Source organism: Artibeus jamaicensis, unplaced genomic scaffold, assembly GCF_021234435.1.
Source record: "Artibeus jamaicensis isolate MK-2021 breed Jamaican fruit bat unplaced genomic scaffold, CSHL_Jam_final contig_525, whole genome shotgun sequence".
In the NCBI taxonomy this organism is placed as follows: Eukaryota; Metazoa; Chordata; class Mammalia; order Chiroptera; family Phyllostomidae; genus Artibeus; species Artibeus jamaicensis.
Genome location: NW_026521874.1, coordinates 4,334,080 through 4,352,973, shown reverse-complemented (window position 1 = coordinate 4,352,973; position 18,894 = coordinate 4,334,080). Strand labels below are relative to the sequence as shown.

General features: G+C 41.3%; 2 protein-coding genes across 4 annotated transcripts; one reads left to right on the top strand and one right to left on the bottom strand.

Moving 5' to 3' along the window:
- Nucleotides 1–594: 594 nt before the first annotated feature.
- Nucleotides 595–9,143, bottom strand: FAM216A (family with sequence similarity 216 member A). 2 transcript variants are annotated; one of them, XM_037144718.2, is made up of 7 exons: nucleotides 8,507–9,143; nucleotides 6,946–6,986; nucleotides 4,794–4,915; nucleotides 2,952–3,081; nucleotides 2,693–2,870; nucleotides 2,085–2,167; nucleotides 595–944 (listed from the first exon to the last, which is right to left on the bottom strand). In XM_037144718.2, exons 1-7 carry the CDS (start codon nucleotides 8,596–8,598, stop codon nucleotides 829–831), a joined length of 762 nt encoding a protein of 253 aa, XP_037000613.2. In that variant the 5' UTR covers nucleotides 8,599–9,143; the 3' UTR covers nucleotides 595–828. The 2 variants fall into 2 exon arrangements, with proteins under 2 accessions (XP_037000613.2, XP_037000619.2); XM_037144724.2 differs by having other exon boundaries at nucleotides 6,952–6,986.
- A 20-nt stretch (nucleotides 9,144–9,163) lies between these two features.
- GPN3 (GPN-loop GTPase 3) lies at nucleotides 9,164–17,912 on the top strand. 2 transcript variants are annotated; one of them, XM_037144709.2, is made up of 8 exons: nucleotides 9,165–9,413; nucleotides 11,356–11,464; nucleotides 13,542–13,709; nucleotides 14,842–14,966; nucleotides 15,712–15,827; nucleotides 15,977–16,073; nucleotides 16,578–16,706; nucleotides 17,308–17,912. In XM_037144709.2, the coding sequence occupies exons 1-8, from the start codon at nucleotides 9,366–9,368 to the stop codon at nucleotides 17,368–17,370; spliced, it is 855 nt and encodes a 284-aa protein (XP_037000604.1). In that variant the 5' UTR covers nucleotides 9,165–9,365; the 3' UTR covers nucleotides 17,371–17,912. The 2 variants fall into 2 exon arrangements, with proteins under 2 accessions (XP_053525748.1, XP_037000604.1); XM_053669773.1 differs by lacking the exon at nucleotides 11,356–11,464 and having other exon boundaries at nucleotides 9,164–9,413.
- The last annotated feature ends 982 nt before the right edge of the window (nucleotides 17,913–18,894 follow it).

The window sequence follows — 18,894 nt, the reverse complement described above, 5'->3', positions numbered from 1 at the left end:
GGGCCAGCCTGTAAACCAAAAGGTTGCTGGTTTGATTCCCAGTCAGGGCCCGTGCCAGGGTGTCCGGCCGGGTCCCCAGTTGGGGGTGTGCAAGAGGCATCTCTCTACATTGTTTCTCTTCCTCACTTTGTCCTTCCCTTCCCCTCTCTCTAAAAATAAGTAAATAACATTTTAAAAACTTCCCTATTCCTACTTTTCAAGTTTGAACAAAAAAACTCTTTTGAACACTAATGTTTAGGAGGGAAGAATAATGCAAAGAATCCTCTCATTATTACATCTGTTCTCTAGTGTGAGAGGCCAGGTGTTTCGGTGGCAATTTTCATAAAATAGGGCAAAGGGCAAATTAAAATTTCCATTTTTAAGTTGTATTCAAGCAGCAAATGTTTATTAAGCATCTTCTTTGCAAGCCAGGCTGTTACCTCTATTAAATGCTATGCTGTATTAGAATATTTCAAGAGTTTTCCTCAACCCATTCAAGAAAATACTTGTCAGATATTCCAGTGTTGATGTTTTAGGACGTATTGTAAACAGAAAAAGAATTATTTGACGTATTTGTCAGATTTAAAGAAAAAATAATTCCGTTTATGTGTCAAAATTTTTAATTGTATCAAGCTAGAAATAAAAGCATTATTACACATAGACTCTATTACACAAATATCATTGGAACACAGAACTATATCAAACCAATTACATTGCTATAAAAGTTTCTGAACAAACTAAAATTATTTAATGACTTAATGGTGTATAACAACAATATCCTAAATGTAGAGGGAGGATGCAATTCCAATCCCCACCCCTACCTTTGGCATTTCAATACACAAGACAAGGTCAAGTTAGCATCAGATTTTCTCCCCGTTCTTCAATTGACATTGACTGCATACACTTACTTAGTAAATCTTCCTTTTTTTCTTCATTCATGTATGATTCAAAATCATTTGCAGAAACTGAAGACAACAAAAAAGAGTTGGAAACAAAATTATTTTATCCTGAACATTGAAATTTGTATATAAGAGCAACCTTCAAAATGACCTACCTTGATAAACATTTAGCAAAAACAGATTGCCTATAATTTTCAAAACTTAGTAACACCCCCTTCCCCCAAATCTTACTTTTTAAAATAAGATACTCAGTATTGTATTCCAGCCAAGTTATTATACAGCAAGTTCTCTAAGTCCTATTTTCCCTTTGCTTTTTGCAATCCTGGTTAGAGGGAAGTTAGTTTCAGCATTCTCCATGTTTTTTCATTTCCTTCTCACCTCTCTTGGGGACCACAGGGACCTTTCCCCTACCTGGGGCTTCCTTTATTCTTTTTGGAACCAGACTCACCTTCAGCCCTGCCATTTCCCTCACTTCTTTGATAGGCCCATGATGGCATTCGGAGCAGAGCTGAGTGGTGCTGTCTCGTAGCAACCAGGTACCAGTTCAGAAGGCCTGACCTCCCCATTTCCTATCCCCTTCCCTACTCACTGCAGTGGTAACTAGAATGTTACTTCCACTTTGTTCTTTCCACTTTATCAATTCTGAGGAAATCTTCTGAGCATTTGGTCCTTCCTCCTTTCTTTTCCATTTTGTGGTATTCTGTGATGGCGGCAGGCAGGTCCTTTATGTGGATCCTTCCTGACCCTGGGTTGGTCTGAGTTGCTCTGGCACCTGCTTGGCTTGCACCTCCGCTGGTTTGTTGAATATTACAATGGTATCAGTGGTATCAGCCCTTCGTACCTTAGTTGATGCTACATAAAATATGTTGTCCATCCAAAAATGACACTACTTCATAAAAGAAGTGCTATGGCTTGAAAAAGTCATGTTTTTGTGAATCTGGGTTTCAAGAAATGTTCTGTTAAGTCTCTGACCTTGCTATTATATCTTTATTTAGAAATTATAAATACCTTGAATCTTACTCCTCTGAGCAATGTGTTCTTTTAAATGAGAGAAGAAATATATTTCATGTTTAATTTTGTTTGGAGCAATAAAGGCAAATCGCATTCTAAATTTTCAACGTCTTCTGTAATAAAAATGAATCTAAATTGGGTTAGTATTTTTAAGCATAAGATGTTTAAAAATGCACTTTTTAATTACACATTTACCTGATTGCATGAACAGTCTTCCTGTTTTTCTAAAAATCTTCAGTGACTTATATCGTGTTTTAGACATATGTCCAGTTTTTAGTCTATAAGAAAGAGAAGCATCTTAATTGGAACCTGCAAAGTGAACAGCTGCCTAATACATGTGGAAGACCACACCAATTCTCTTTATTAGGCTGCCAGCATCACCAGAGACCTGTTCAGCCCCCAGATTCTCCTGAAATGCAAGGCTAACTATTGTGCAGGTTGAATAATTAGACTTCTTTTTCCTCTCTTTTTTGTTTACAGAATTCCCCTGTGTGGAAGCAACCATATGCTTCTGCTTTTGGAAGTGTTTGTATTTGAATTTCAGTGGGAATCACTGCAAAGGGCAGTCTTCCATATCTCCAGCTGGTCAAGAAATGTTGATAATTCCACAAAATAAGTTCTAAAAGATGCGGCATACCCCAGTCAGCTCAGTCAAGTGACTATAAGATACCCTTTGGGCTTTTTGTCCAACCTATTCTGAACTCAGCAAGTGAACATAATAGGGATCACAAGCTTTGATACCATTGAGCTACCCTCCAAATAAAATTAGGTATTTTCCTCCTTTTAAACAACAGGAAACAGACCCTCCTTTGTTTCTCACTGGTCGCCACAGGGAATGCTGTTTTGCAGGTGCAGGGGCAGCTGCAGTGTTGGAAGGCCCTGAGTCCTCTCTGTCCAGCTGGTGTCGCCATGTGGTACAGAGGTAATGCTGCCTCTGTGAGTGATGGGAACTGAGGCGGCTCCCGTGATGAGTGAGGACACCTGTCATACAAATGACCTCCGTTAGAAGACCCTCTCATCTCTTGTGACAACTAGTCAGAAACTAACGGCAGGTGCACCTGCCTGGCTTTTGAGAGTTGTGTTGGACCATATGCACGTACTGCCTCTTCATCAACACCCTCAGGTTGTTCACGTTACAGATCTTAGTGATGCTGCGCAGGTAATGCTTCTGGCATTTGGCAAGGTCTGGATGCTGAAAGAAGAGCAAGACTTATGAAGGTTTTCATCTGAAAGGACGAATGTCCAACAGAGTTGTACATCTGTACATTTTTGTTGTACATTAAGCAAATTCAATTATGTTAATTTGGCCAAAAAGAGAAAGAAAGAAATGGCCATTTAAACAGTACAAGTAACTCTGCTTGCCATTTCCATTTAAGGGATTCACATGCCCTGCAAGGTTTGAGAACTACTGCCCTAGAAGAATAAGGAAAATGTGAATCTGCTATTTTGTCAGTGAGCCTTTCGTGTGCGTGATGCATCTTTTTTAAAAACTGAATTTATGGTGATGACATTGGTTAGTAAAATTATATAGGTTTCAGGTGTACAATTCTATCATACATCATCTGTATAGTGTACTGTGAGCTCACCACTCCAAGTCAGTGAGTCTTGATTCCGTGTGGCTCTCTGTGAGTGTGGGCATCTCACCTTCCATGTAATGTAGAATATAAAAGCAACCCAGTTACTCTTGGTTTTTCTGAAGGAACAGTCTCTTCTAGCACCAGAAGGAAAACTGTATTGGACAGACTGCAGGATAGTCTGACGGTCTCTGATATAAGTAATTTCCACTAAGATCGTCACTGTACTTGCTGATTTTAGAGGTTAACACTTGCCTAAAATGCGAGATTCCACTCCATATGCATATATGCAAACAATATATATATATACACAAACAGGACTTACAGGACACACAGGATGGGTAATAATCCAGGGAAAATTCAAACTGTTGGCCAGAAAAATCTTTACCAGTTGGTACAAATCTTTAGTAAGCCCCCTTCATTTTGTGTGGCTCTGAAGAGGACACTCTGGCAGCTACGTACGGTTTTTAATGGGTAACAGAGGACAACAGTTGTGTTAAAGGCTTACTGCCATTTACTTGCTTGCTTCTAATTTTGTAGTCCTCGAACAAAATCTTTATGAGGTCTGGTTTCCATCTCTAGAGTGGAACTTTCCTCAAGCATCTTTATGCTTGGGGTATGGATACATCAGATCTGAAGTATCATAAATCCCTTATTGTTATGATAAGGAATCTATAATGATTCATTCATTCATGGGTTTACCCAACAGTTACATATGGATTCCTATACAGTATGCTGGGTGCACCTAGTCTTCTGCAGTGCCTTACCCTCTAAGTCAGCAATTTTCAGTGTGCCACTAGAGTATTTAAAACATGCAATACCCAACGACGTAGTCAGGGGCACTGGCCTCTTTTCCCTTAGATTGCCAAATAAAAAACTGACCACAGCCAGAAAAGCAATAGCCATCTGGTGGGAATGAATCAAAATTATACTTATTTTTTTGTTAGATTGGCGAAAAGTATATTTTTTGATGTGCTGCAGAATTTTAGTAATTAGTTTGTGTGTGCCATGAGATGAAAAAGGTTCAAAATCACTGCTCTACATAGCTTATATTCAACAAAAAGTTCAGCCCTGCCCTGACAGGTGTGGCTCAGTGGGTTGGGCATTGGGGCAAAACGCAAGACTGGCAGTTGGATTATGGGTCAGGGCACATGCCTGGGTTGCCCGGTTCAGTCCCTGGGGACACACATGATTGATGTTTCTCTCCCTTTCTTTCTCCCTCCCTTCCTCTCACTCTAAAAATAAATATAATCTTTTTAAAAAGAAAGTTCAGCTCTCAATACAAACACAATTGGTATTTAAATGAAGTACTGGTGGGTAGTTAGCATACCTTTAGAAAGGACACATCTGTAGTTGACTTAGGAATGTGAATTGTCTGAGTTTGAGGAGTTTTCCATAACTCTTGTAGCTTGACTATGTGAGAGTTCATTTTGTGTCCATCTTTGATTCCATCTGTAGGTAAGGACATTATTGTGTGACTTTCATGAGAAAGATCCGTTCAACAAATAATTAAGTTCTGTGTATTTACATGTGTCAATTATTCTGGGGCAGTGGCATGAATCACTGTTAAATATGAAGAGACTATATGCTATGCCATTTGGTTGTAAAGCTCAAAACTCTAAGATATGTATAAATATACTTACTGTATATTTATCATTATATATGGACTACATTTACTTTGAATTCAGCTGAGATGCAAACTCATGTGTTTTTTTTTTTTAGTTTATTGTCTGTCAGATCATACTAAACAGGAATATACATGCAGGATTTGCACTTTAAAGAGTTATAACAAAATTTTATCATTCACTTAACTTTAGTATTTAGTTTAAAAATTCTACTCTGCCCTGGCTGGTGTAGCTCAGTGGATTGAGCACGGGCCTGCGAACCAGACAATCGTGGTTCGATTCCCAGTCAGGGCACATATAGGGGTTGCAGGCCGGTTCCCTGCAGGCCAGTTCCCAGCAGGGGATGCATGAAAGGCAACCATACATTGATGTTTCTCTCTCTCTCTCCTTCCCTTCCCCTCTAAAGATAAATAAATAAAATCTTAAAAAAAGAGTTATAAAAAAAATTCTACTCTGTATTATATCAAGATAGAATTATACCAATTTAATCCCTTTAATGACATACAGTGTTAAAATAAAGAGCTCTGCAGAAATTTATCAAAACTATTTTTACATAATTTCAGTTATCACATTGTTTTAAATGCTGATGTGGGCTGATTGAAAGGATAATCTTTCAATAAAAATGAAAGTTGAGACATCTTCCCAGAAGAATGGGAACTAGTTTTCCGTTTCAGACACACTGAGACCAGTAACTTAATTGAGGGTCTAAACTTCAGTAGCAATTAGGGGGAAGGCCATATCTGGCAAAATTTAATCAGGAAATAACTCTTTGTAACACTTCCCTTCTCCCCACCCCTCCCACAATTGATGTGCCATCACTATAAATTAGTTCGCATTTTCTTGAGTTTGACACAAATGGAAATGTACAGTATATGTTGGTGTTTTATCTGGTTTGGCTTTTTAGCTCAACAAAATTAGTTTGAAATCCATCCATGGGAGTATAATGATAGTTCATGTTTATTGTTGGGTTATATTCCATTGCACGTACGTATAAACCACAATTTGATTCTACTTCTACCCGTAGATGTTTCTACAGGGCTGTTTCCAGTTTCGGGCCACTACAGATAAAGCTGGCAAAACAGACTTTAAATGAAAAGCTTTTACTTAGTAAAGTAAATTAATTAAGCACAGTTTTGTTTCAATATTATTGACAACAAAGGCCACTATGATTTTACATATTAAACTTAAAATTTAGTTATTTCTTTAAGATTTGGGCAAATCAGATATTGCTAACTAGTTTGCCAACAAATAGAAAATCAGGTGGAAATTGGTATTATGGCTCTTAAATCATAATTCAGAAACTACAATAAAGTGAATATCAACTGAAGATTTCAAAAGTTTACTTTTTAAAATTCTTTTTCAAGTCATAAATGTGGGCTAATTATCTAGAAATACATCTTTGATGCCCTTGATAATAAATATTTCTGAGATGCATATCATAGCCTGGTCTAACCCCCTTAACTTCAGCAGCTCTATCCTTCACTCCAAGAGAGAGGGAAACAGCAGCACTGAGAAATATTTTACATTCTCTGAAGTTGTTCAATTAAAAGTTTTTCTGTCAGTTTGTATATAAACCCCAGGTTGTCCTCTGTGCTTCTCAACCAAAATCAGTTATAAACAGTTCTCAGATTCATTGGTATTTTGAAATATTGTTTTTAAATTGCTTGATGTAAGATATCTTAAAGAGAGACAAAGAATCTGCTGATTGTTCTCTGAACAATCTTGAAGACTAAGTTCACCAAGGGATACTAATAACACCTATTTTTAAAACTCCATTGTGTGAGTAGTTACAGCAAAATTGGCTTCTCTGAACCATGTTATTTATAAATATTATCTGCTTTATGATGCTCTACTCACCAGTACCTTTGGAATTCTGGTAATAAGAATGCCCAGCTGATCTGTTAAAAAAGAAAGAGAGAGAGAAAGAAAGAAAGAAAGAAAGAAAGAAAGAAAGAAAGAAAGAAAGAAAGAAAGAAAGAAAGAAAGAAAGAAAGAAAGAAAGAAGGAAAGAAAGAAAGAAAGAAAGAAAGAAGGAAGGAAGGAAGGAAGGAAGGAAGGAAGGAAGGAAGGGAGGAAGGAGGAAGGAAGGAAGAAGAAAGAAAGAAAAAGAAAGAAAGAAAGAAGAATGTAAATAATAGGTAATAACTGACAGCTTTATAAGCATTAAAAATTATTTTAAATGAAAAAAGAACAGCATTGCATATGCTTTATATTTTTCATCAGAAAGAATGTTTGGCAAATTTTCTCCTATAATTCTGGTTATGTCCTAATGGCTCCAGACTTATTCAAAGTGAGTTATCTGAGGTTTTTTACCATATTAAACATATTGAACAGGTTTGGTCTTACTTTTATATCCTCCTAACCTACTGTAGTTCCTACACTGATTTCAATAAAGTAGTTTGGGCTTCTGTGCTATCCAGAATATGTTCTTGCTGTCTTTGCTTTTAAAGAAGTAATTTGGCTATGGAAAAGACTATCTTGTAATTTATTATATGTAATTAAGGTGTACTAGAACTAACTTAGTTTAGCATATTTCTAATTTTGTACAGTTTCTTTTTCCTTACTCAAATTAACACATCCTTCCTTCCTGCCTCCTTCAATCTATCCAATGAGCAAGAGTTCATTTATCTCCTAATATACTAGGATCCTGCACTTCACTAAGCACTGTGATGAACAGAAAAGAAACACAAGACCATATATCTAAAAAAAAAAAAAAAAAAAAAAAAGGCCATGAGCGCAGCCGGAGCCATGGCTATGAGGTGAACCGGAGAGGAACAGCTCGGGAACAACTGATGAGAGGGAAGAGGAGGCACTGCCTTCTGCAGTGACTTCAGCAACTAATTGTCTTCCGCATCCGGGAAATAATAGTAAAAACCTGCTCAAAATAAAGTAGGCTTATGAAGAAAGAAACTTCTGTATGAAGAAAATGTCAAGATCAAGTGTCTCTAATCTCCATAGTCATGTTTCATTGACGGTTATGAATCCTCACTTGACATAAAGGTGGGTAATGTCACACTCAGGGAACTGATTTATCCACTTGTTAGCCCTCGGCTGAGCAGGGGACTCTATGGCAGTCTCCCGGTCTCCCTAACCAGGGTTTATGTAGAGGTCTGGTGGCCAGACCGCAATTTTTCCAGCAGGTTTCGCAGCGCCCCCTCGGGGCAGAAAGATGTATTCGGGTGACTGTCGCCGTCACCGCCTACTCACTGCCACAAACGCTCCTCCTCTGAAGCTCTTCCCTTAAACAATGAGTTGGCTTCCGTATTAACCACAACAGAGGTTCTCCCCCGCCTCTCGCTTCAGTGCAGAGGGAACCTGTCGCTTTAAGCAGCCACCTCCCGACCACTCCCCTACCAGGTGCAAGGCACCCCCGGGGCAGGTAGTCGTCCCCCCTACCGTTAGGGCCCCACAGCCTCACCCGCTGTCACAGCTCTCCCTCCCAGCCACTGCAGGTGGCTCTGCGGGAGAGCAGCAGTCCGACCCGGCGGACTCCGGACCCTGGCCGGGCATCTCGTCCTGGGTGCAGCGATTGCGAGCTGTGTGCGAGTAAATCTTTCCCTTCTTTCCCGCCAGGATTAGCACGTGTGCGTCAGATCGGGTGATCTAGGGGGTGAAGAGGCGGGCGCCAGATTCTAGCCCCCTCCGGTGCGCACCGGACACCGCCGGAATAGGTTCGAGAGAGCTGGGAGGGCAGATTCACGATCCCGGAATTAAATTGGGAGAGGGGAGGAGGTTGTTTAATTGACTGCGCGTTCGCGGAACAGTCAACTACTAAACTGTTGACTGTTTTTGTGGAACAGATGCGTCAAGGAAAGAAAATATACATGCTCCCTTAAACAGGAAGTGCCTTCCACAGTATTCCAGACTGCAAATCTTGAGTGTCACTATGTGGGTCAAACATCAGTGCGCAAACCAAAGACCAAAGCACCCGGCGCAGGAATGCTGGGTATTATCTGTTAACAGTTATCACCAAAATAAGGAGGCTTCGCGGGTCTCTTAACGGCCGGCTTCCGCCAGCTGTTAATATTTCCGTGTACGCGTTCAACTTCCCTTCTCTTCCGGGCTTTTTTTTCAGAACGCGTTTACACACGATTTGACCTGCGGGATGCTCCGTAGTCGGAGGGGTGGGTTGAACAGAATACCAAGACGGAGTTTGGATTGTGATTGGTCCGTACTTCGTGTTTCCGGAACTCGAGTCGTCCCGCGAAGGCTGGAGGGAGCTTGGCCGTCTGTCTCGCGGTAGTGAATGTGCTGCGTGCGGCCCTGGGAACGCGGACATGCCTCGGTATGCCCAGCTGGTCATGGGCCCGGCAGGCAGCGGGAAGGTGAGGATTTGGCAGAAAAAGGAGGGAAACATCGGAGTTCATGGGAAGCCGGGGGCTCGGATCCTACGGAGCTGCTGAGGCTCGGAACCTCGAGACGCTGGGCAGCTCGTTTCTGCAGCCTGAGCTGCAGAAGCCTGAGCTTCAAGCTCCTGTTGTTTTGAAAGGGAGTAATGATAGTTGATAATGTCCGTTGTATACATCCCCTACATACCGCACTGAACGCCTCATTTATTTTCACAACAACCGTCTGAAAATAAGCCCTGTTATTTCCATTTTACAGATAAAGGAGACGTGGGTTCTTTGCCCAGGATCACAGCTAGTTAAATGGCGTCTGGAATCCAGTTTTGTTTAATTACCGAATCCGGCCCTGTCTAGCTGCCAGGGGTCTCGTTAATCACTGTTTCTCAGACTTTGAAACATAGACTTCTGGTATTTGAAGCGAGGTGCATGGGCCTGACATTAATGTACGTTGAACCACTTATTGGAAAAGTTACTCCCTTCTCGATTGTCTTTCAGTTTACAATGAGGTGAAATTGTTGGCTTGATGCTTGTGTTTCTTCGACACTTATTTAAATCTCCAGTTCTTTTCAGATCTTAGCCTCAGAGCTTTTGACAAGCATTTACAGTATACTTACCTAGAACAAAAAGAGTTGTGAAGTTGCATTCAATTTCATGGTTACCTTCGTGTTCGGACACGAAGTCCGAACAACTGGTTTTGTGTTTACAAGAGGGACACAATTTTTGCTTGTAAACAAATATTAAGGGAATAATATAAGAGGTGTTCAAATGTGGCAGAAATGGTGAAGATATGGTCAAATAACTGGAGTGTGGAAAACACTCAAGTCTGTGGGAGTGCTGTGTGGCTTCAGTCTTTAAATTAACACATTGTTCTGAGGTTTGCCCTAAACTGGGTGCAGGAGCTATACATACGTGTAGCTGTGATAAGGCACTTGCCTACCCAACATGTATGTGTAAAGCACTGATGAGAAAGCAAGATAGAGGTTATTTTTGTATTCTAGATTGCTTTTTTAGACTGATCATGTTAGAAAGTATCTTTCTATAAATTTTTGATGCTGAGCTGTCAGAAAATCTCACTGAGCCTGATCCTTGTGCCAAGCACTGTTCTGGGCCCTGAGGACTATGTTGTTAAACAGAGCACACAAACATCTGTACTCTTGTGTGGAGTTTGGAATCAAACATTGAGTCAGTCAGTGAGAAATAATTACCAAGCATTTATTTTGTACCAGGTACTATGCTAGTCCCTAGATCTACAAAACTGAATACAACACGTCCCTATCTTTACATAGAAGGGGGAGAGAAGACAAGTAGCCTAGAGGTTTTAACACAGTGTGATCACCAGTGATAAAGGATTCTCTCAACCAAAAGTTGCGAATCCACAGCCACCTCTGTGCTGTTTATCGATCTCAGTGTTCTCTCACCTTGGAATGTTCTTTCTCTGGCTTGGCAAGCACATTCCCATTCCTCTGCTCCAGCATCCCCTCCTCAGAGACACCATCTCTGATCACCCTGCCTATAGCTTTGTTTGGGCAGTGCAAGTCCTAGTGGAGACTCCATGTGTTAGGTGCTGCAGTATGTAACTGGAAATATTCTCTTTAATTTTGCTTGTTGCATGGGAGGGCGGTAAGGAGCCTCATTGGTCATGGAGGTCAACGCAGATAGAGATAAGGAAATTGAGGGGCAGAGTGAAGAACCCGTGTCCCAAAGTTACCCCTGAGTCCGAGCTAGTCTGGATCCATAGCCAGTCAGGCGTCTTGACTCCCAAATCAGTGCCTTTTCTGTTTTCATTCATTCTCTTGGCTGAGGAGGGCCTAGTTTTGTCCTTACTGGACACTGCCTGAGGGGTACAGAGAGTCATTCTGGGGTTGCAAGAGGTAACAAACAGTGCTGTTGCCCTGACCCCTTGTGCCTTGTGACATTGCAGAGCACCTACTGTGCCACCATGGTCCAGCACTGTGAAGCCCTCAACCGGTCGGTTCAAGTCGTGAACCTTGATCCTGCAGCAGAACACTTCAACTACTCCGTAATGGCTGGTGAGTCCTAGGCAGAGCCTTCCCGCTCCCGCAGGGAAAATAAGGGGGTGAGGAGGCACAGGGTGCTGGCCGCTCAGCGCAGAAGCTAAGGAATTATTACATCTGGTCCCCTGGTTTCACGGTGAACAGCATGAGTTCACATGTCATTTAATGACATCAGTTTTTGTTGATGTGTGTGACAGTATCCTTTCTCGTTCTCTTATGTATAAAGCAAAAGTAAGTAGATGCCTTCCTCTCCCTTCCCTTCTGCCCCTTTCATGCTTGGTGCCGTGCCTGTGAGTCTGGTTTACTGCTGCTCATACTCCAAGTTGGCCACCTAAATGATTTTTTAAAATTCTTTTAATATATTCATTCAGATGTCTGTGAAACAAGGCATAACTATACCTGTCTTCATGTGCCTTTTAGTACATTTTAGGGGGAGATAAGCAACCGTCAACCATTTACAGATTGTGATAAGGACTGCCTGTCGGCTGAGGAGAGGGAGTAACTGGGGGAGATCTCTTACGGCGGTGTAGGCAGGGATGGCGTTGGGCCCAGACCTGAAGGTGGTAATGTGCTCACCAGGCTGGGGGAAGGCCTTCCGAGATGAGGGGACATGAAGGTCACTAAGTAGCCTAGAGATGGGAAAGGGTATTCCAGAAAAAGCATGTTGAAGCCCTGGCTGGTCTAGCTCAGTGAATTGAGCGCAAGTCTGCGAACCAGAGGATCGCGGTTCCATTTCCAGTCAGGGCACGTGCCTGGGTTGCAAGCTGGTTCTCTGCAGGCCCGTTCCCAGCAGCGGATGCACTAGAGGCAACCATACATTGATGTTTCTCCCCCTCGCTCGTCCCCCTCTAAAGATAAATAAAATCTTTAAAAAAAAAGCATATTGAGTGAAAGAAAGAAATGAGTAGGAGCTGGTGGTTTAGGTTTGGGGCAGTTTTCTTTGCACTTACTAAGTTTCAGGTGTCTGATATCAAGAGGCAATATCAGGGAGCTAATTAGATGTGATAGTTTGGGATTCAGGGATGAGGTCAGACGTGAAGATACAAATTTGAGGGCCAGCAGTATAGAGATGGAGCAGGACTGGTTGAGATCACGTTGGGACGTGGTATACTTAACCCAAGACCAAGCCTTGAAGTCGTCTAATCTTCAAAGGTTGGGTAAAGGAGGTAGAGTCAGTAAAGTAGCAAAAAAAGTCAGGAAAGCCCTGGCTGGTGTGGCCGAGTGGATTGAGCACTGACATGTGCACTGAAAGGTGGCTGGTTCAATTCCCAGGTCCCCATTTGGGAGCGTGTGAGAGGCAACCAATGGATGCTTCTCTCTCACATTGATGTTTCTCCCCTTTCTTCCCCTCTCTCTAAAAATAAACTACCACCTTTAAAATAATTAAAAGTCAGGAGAATGTTGCATCACAAAAGCCAGGAGGAGAGAATGTTTCAAGAAAGCGTTGGTGGTTGGTTATGTCAGATGCAGCCGGGAAGTTGGGGACCTGGAGCTGTTGGCATAGGAAGGTTAAGTAGCTTCCCTAGGTTCTTCATGTTAAGAAGTAATAATTGGTTCTCTTGGTTTGGTTTTGTTTTACTTGTTATACAAGAGGTATTACATGTTTACATGGCTCAAAATGCAAAAGGTACAAAAGAGGCAGTCTCCTTTGCAGCTCTTGTGTCCCAGCAGTCGGCTCTCCTCCCAGGAGGCAGTCAGTTGCCTCTCTCCGGGGTGCCTTTCCATAAAGAATCTGTGTACAAAATCAAAACGTGCATTACTGTGTATATATCGTGAGTCTTTCTCTTGTTTTTAAACACAAGCGATGACATTCTTACAGAGTTCTTAACACTTTTCACTGAATGGTGGTGTACCTGGGAGGTTGTATCGTGAATCAAGTGCTTAAGAGCTTTTCCTTTTCGTGGCTGCGAGAGATTCTGTGGTCTGGCTGTGTGATAACTTAATCAGTTCCCACGGGCACTACTGTAGTGAATAGCCATGTATAGAAATAACGTCATACGTTTGAGTTTTTCTATAATTGTTCATTATCACCAGTGAGGATAACAGTTTTCAAATGGACACTCCTCTGTTGTGGGTCCTGCCTCTTTTTCAGATATCCGGGAACTGATCGAAGTGGATGACGTCATGGAGGATGATTCTCTGCGGTTCGGTCCCAATGGAGGACTGGTATTTTGCATGGAGTACTTTGCCAATAATTTTGACTGGCTGGAGAGCTGTCTTGGCCATGTAGAGGACGACTACATCCTTTTTGACTGTCCAGGTAGGTCAGAAATTTGAAGGTGTCATTTGCCTTGATGTCATGCTGGTTCTGTCCCCAGCGAGGGAAAGTGGAGTGAGCCTTCGTAGCTCTAAGCTATATACCCTGCAGTAAGGTACAAAGCTCTTACGCATTGGCTCTTACTCATTCATTGAGTTTATTGCATACTTAACTTTGTGCCCTGGGAATGCCATAGAGAGCCAGGCAACCAGGATCTATGCCCTCAAGGAGCTCACAGTCAAGTGTCAGTGCTGGACAGTATAAACAAAAGTCACCAAATGATTATTTAATATTCATTGGTGACAAGTGCCCCACAGGAGTAGATAGCCCATCATGCAGCGGGGAGGTTAAGGGAGGCTTCTGGTCTGGTGGCCTGTAAGCTGTGCCATAGGGTGAAGGGGAGGGACACTGTGGTCCAGGCAGCAGTCACAGCATGTTGCAGGCCCAGGGGCAGGAAGGAAGACGTAGGTTTGAGGCACCAAAAAGGCCAGTGTGGCTGAAGCACACAGTGCACAAAGGGGAAACTTGGGAAGTGAGGCTGGTAGGGGACAGATAATCACGTGAATTTTAGACTTGAATTTAACCTAGCTTCGATCATTTGTGGCTCTTACTTTTTCTCTTTACTTTTATTTAGATTTTATTTATTTATTTTTAGAGAGAGGGGGAAGGATGGGGAAAGAGAGAGGGACATCGATGTGTGAGAGAAACATTGGTTACCTCTCATATGCCCCCAAATTAGGACCTGGCCCCATGTATTCCCAGGCACGTATCCTGACCGGGAATCCAACTGATGACTTTTTGCTTTGCAGGACCACACCCAACCCACTGAGCCACACCAGTCAGGGGCCCTTTTCTTTTAACTGAACACACACCCACCCACAGAAAAGTGCAGATATCGAGTGTACAGCTTGACCAGTATTCCCACACTATACACACCTTTGAAGCACTTGCTTTGATGGGCGAAAGCTAAAGTGTGATGAACCTCACGATCTTGTGATTGAGTCAAGAGGCTGTAAGACTCCTTAAAATAGAATATATATTTTTAAAACCATTTTGGGGGGAAATATTTTTTCCTGTAATTTGATGATTTAGTGTATTTCCTGATTGTAACAGTCTTGTGATGATCTTTCCGTAGGTCAGATTGAGTTGTATACGCACCTGCCTGTGATGAAACAGCTGGTCCAGCAACTGGAACAGTGGGAGTTCCGAGTCTGTGGGGTTTTCCTGGTTGATTCCCAGTTTATGGTGGAGTCGTTCAAGGTTTGAGGATTAATCTGTTGTCGATATTTCAGTCGTGGGTACAAGCAGATGACAGTCCTTTACTCATTGTGCAGTTCTGGACATTTCACAAACTGAACTCTAGAGTTATGTAGTAACCCTTACTATTGAGTTACTCTAACATATTTTTAACTGAAATGGTAAATTTTGATACATAGATTTTGGAGAACTACTTACCAGGGTGCACATTATATATGCTTTTAATTTTCTAAGGGATCATTTGTCTAGTTTATGAACAAACTAACTTTTTTTAACTTACTGATTTTTAGAAAGAAGAGAGAGAGGGAAAAAAACATCAATTTGTTGTCTCACTTATTTATGCATTCATTGGTTGATTCTGGTGTGATCCCCAGGGATCAAACCCGCAACCTTGACACATTGAGACAATGCTGTAACCAACCGAGCTACCCGGGCAGGGCTATGAACTATCTAAAACTTTTTTCTCATTAGTAACTCTTAAGGAATTTTTGATGGGAAAGAAGGTTAAAAGTGCCATCTAAACTGAGATTTGTGATCCCCAGATATTATATTTACATCTTTTTTTCTCCTCACGTCTGGAAACCAAGGGTCAGCCAGCTGATTGTTGGACTATCTGTTCTTTAGGATGAGCATTTTTTACTTAAGCCAGTTGTGCTCTGAGAGGAGCAGAAGCCCCTCTCGTGCAGAGACCAGGGGATTTTGTTGGCACTAGTCCATTTCATCTTCCCTTTCCTGTCTCCTCCTTTAGTTTATTTCTGGCATCTTGGCAGCTCTGAGTGCTATGATCTCTCTAGAAATTCCACAAGTTAACATCATGACGAAAATGGACCTGTTGAGTAAGAAAGCTAAGAAGGAAATTGAGAAGTAAGTTCACGCCTCCCATTATCATCAGATCTGAATTGCAGAGGTGTACCTTCTAAGCCTTATTTACATGTGAGGTTCTGTGCACCTGTAAATCTAGTTTCCTGGTTTATTTTTCATTTTATTCATCAGTCTCTTTCTCACTTTTAAAGGTTTCTGGATCCAGACATGTATTCTTTATTAGAGGATTCTACAACTGACTTAAGAAGCAAAAAATTCAAAAAATTGACTAAAGCTATATGTGGACTGGTAAGCTTATTGTTTTGTGATTTTTTTTTTAATGATCTGGTCAGGTGTTCACCAGTGTCCAGTCAGCGACCACCATTATGGAAAACACAGTCCACCCTGTTCCCTTGCAATGGGGAGATGGTGGTGAGAGGCTGTGGGCTGGCCAGTCAGCAGGTTAATTTAGGAACAGTCATTGGCAACCGCCAGTAAAGTAACCGAAATGTCCATTATTTCAAACCATCTTGGGAATTCAAAACTGTCCGCGCCCTGTTGAAATTTCCAGGGGTGGTTGAATTCAGAGAAATCCCTATGAAACAGGATCTAGTTAAGTAGTAAGTTGAGTGTTCTCGTAAGTCAGATCAGAAAAAAATGAATATTGATTTTCTGTTCTGTGTATGTCTATTACTATCCCCCCACCACAAATGGTTTAATCATTATAAGTGGTTATAAAACTCAAATGTTCAGTTAAAAATTGTGTTTTTGCATAATTTCGTCACGACCCTCTCCGAAATCCCCAATTCACAGATTGACGACTACAGCATGGTTCGGTTTCTGCCGTACGATCAGTCGGATGAAGAAAGCATGAACATTGTGCTACAGCATATTGATTTTGCCATTCAGTATGGAGAAGACTTGGAATTTAAAGAACCAAAGGTAATTAGATTTAGGGTGTTCATTGGCTTTTGGTAAAAATGTATGCCAGCATTTCTTGGTCTCCTGCATAATCCCATGAACTCACATTAAGTTCTGTCCTAGTGCTGCCCATAACCTGGGCTTTCCTGGGTGAGCTCTCAGATTGACACCTGAGCTCCAAGAGCACTGTCAGTTGGACTCCACCTTTTACTGAGGCACTGTTACTGAATTGTGCCTCTTTGTACTCAGAGCTTGGGGTAGGTGCAAAGAAGAGGTGAAATCCACTTGAACTCGGGCTGCCCTCACGTATGTCAGTGAAAAGACGAATGATAGTTGTCTGGGGGAGCACCGGCACAGCAAATCAGTTGAGAATCAGAGTGAGTGTAAGCTCATGTAATAAATGCTTCTAATGAGATATAAGCCCTCTCACTGATCACATACCTGGAGATCATCTATCAGTTGTGCCTTTCGTTATTGTTAACTGTTAACCTGTGAGCACCACCCAGAGCTGGTGCTGGGGTGTTAGTTCCTTACAGAACATTACCTGAAAAACACATAAACGTGTACTAGGTCTAACTAAGGGGAAATCAATGTATTTTCTGTTTTGTTTCCTTTGTGTTAGGAACATGAAGATGAGTCGTCTTCTATGTTTGATGAATATTTTCAAGAGCACCAGAAAGAATAAAGAATTTATTTTAAAAAGTGACTAATACATGTGAAGAGTTTGTGGCTGAACCAGCAAAACATTTTTCTCAAAGGATGTAATACTAGAAAGCTGCTTATTTTGATGAAAAAAGTAATAGTTGGCGCTTTATTGGCAACACACCTGAATCAAGTTCTTAGTTATTCTGAAACTGCTGCTGTTTAAAGTAGAATCCTTTACAGCATCAATTTAGATTTTAAAGGTTGAAATTGAAATGAATGCACATGGATTTGTATATAATGTCAATTAGTGCCTGTGGTAGTTAAGAACAGGCTACCTTTATTTTTTTCTGTTTGGCTTTTGTTATATTTCAAGGGTTTTTTTCCCAGGGGCAGGAATTATTGTAACAAAATATACCTGTGTGTGTCTATAGGTGAAACTCTGTAAGGATATAAATAAGACCATTATTTATTTGTCTTTCAATTTTCCTATGTTGCAAATGTTTGTATAATTAAAAAGTGAAACATTACTATGTTTTAAGATATATGTATATAAGTAAAATAAACAGCACTAACTTTTTATTATGCTCTTGTGCTCCACTCAGAATTTGAAACACTCAGCCAGGGCAAATTTTCAAATTAGTGAATTTTCCCATGTAGGGAGAGCCTGGCGTGATTCAGTTTACTGGTGGGTGTCAGGCACTGGGGATAAAATGGGAGCACGCAGGACAGACAAAACCTTATTCTCATGGAGCTGACCTGCTGGGCCCTGGAAATTAACCATAAACAAGGAAGCCTCTGATACAGGAATGGGAAGAAGAAACCGTAATGAAAGGAAGAGTGATAGGCTACTTTGGCTACTTTATTGTCAAAGAAGACTCCTATAAAGTGCTGTTTGGCCAGAAACGTAAATAAGAAAGTTGTCGAACATGGAGCAAAGTATTCCAGTCAAAGGGACTGGCAGAAGAAATGGCCTAAGGCAGCAAATCTAGTATTACATTAAAAATTCCTGAGCCTCAGATGTTCTAGGCTGGTAAATTCTAAGCCTGTTATACATGCAATTCATGCATCCTCACAAAACTGAATTAAGTACTGTCATCTCCATTTCCATGTGAGGCAACTGGTGCAGAGAGGTTCATTAACTACCCCCAAATTACACAGCCAGTAAGTGTTGGAGCCGGAATTCAAACCCACAGTCCATTTTCTTCATTGCACAAAGAACTGCAGTACAGAGGAATGCACAAATCCCTTCTCAGTGTGCTATCTTCACCCCATTTTAAAAACCAGTGGGTTGAGTGCATTCACTTTGCAAATGTTTATTGAAACTTACCCTGTACCATCATTGTTTAAGACCCCAGGACACAGTAGTGAACGAAACAGACAAAAATTCCTGTCTTTTTGACATTCACATGAATGGGAAGATAAACATCAAAAGTTAACTAAGTAAAAGAATCGTAAGAGGGAAGGGCAAATTAGCTATCAGGATAAAGTAGAACTGAATTTAAAATAGTGTGACCCCAGAAAATCTAGCGGTTTTGTAACCCCAGGACCCATTGCCCGCTGCACG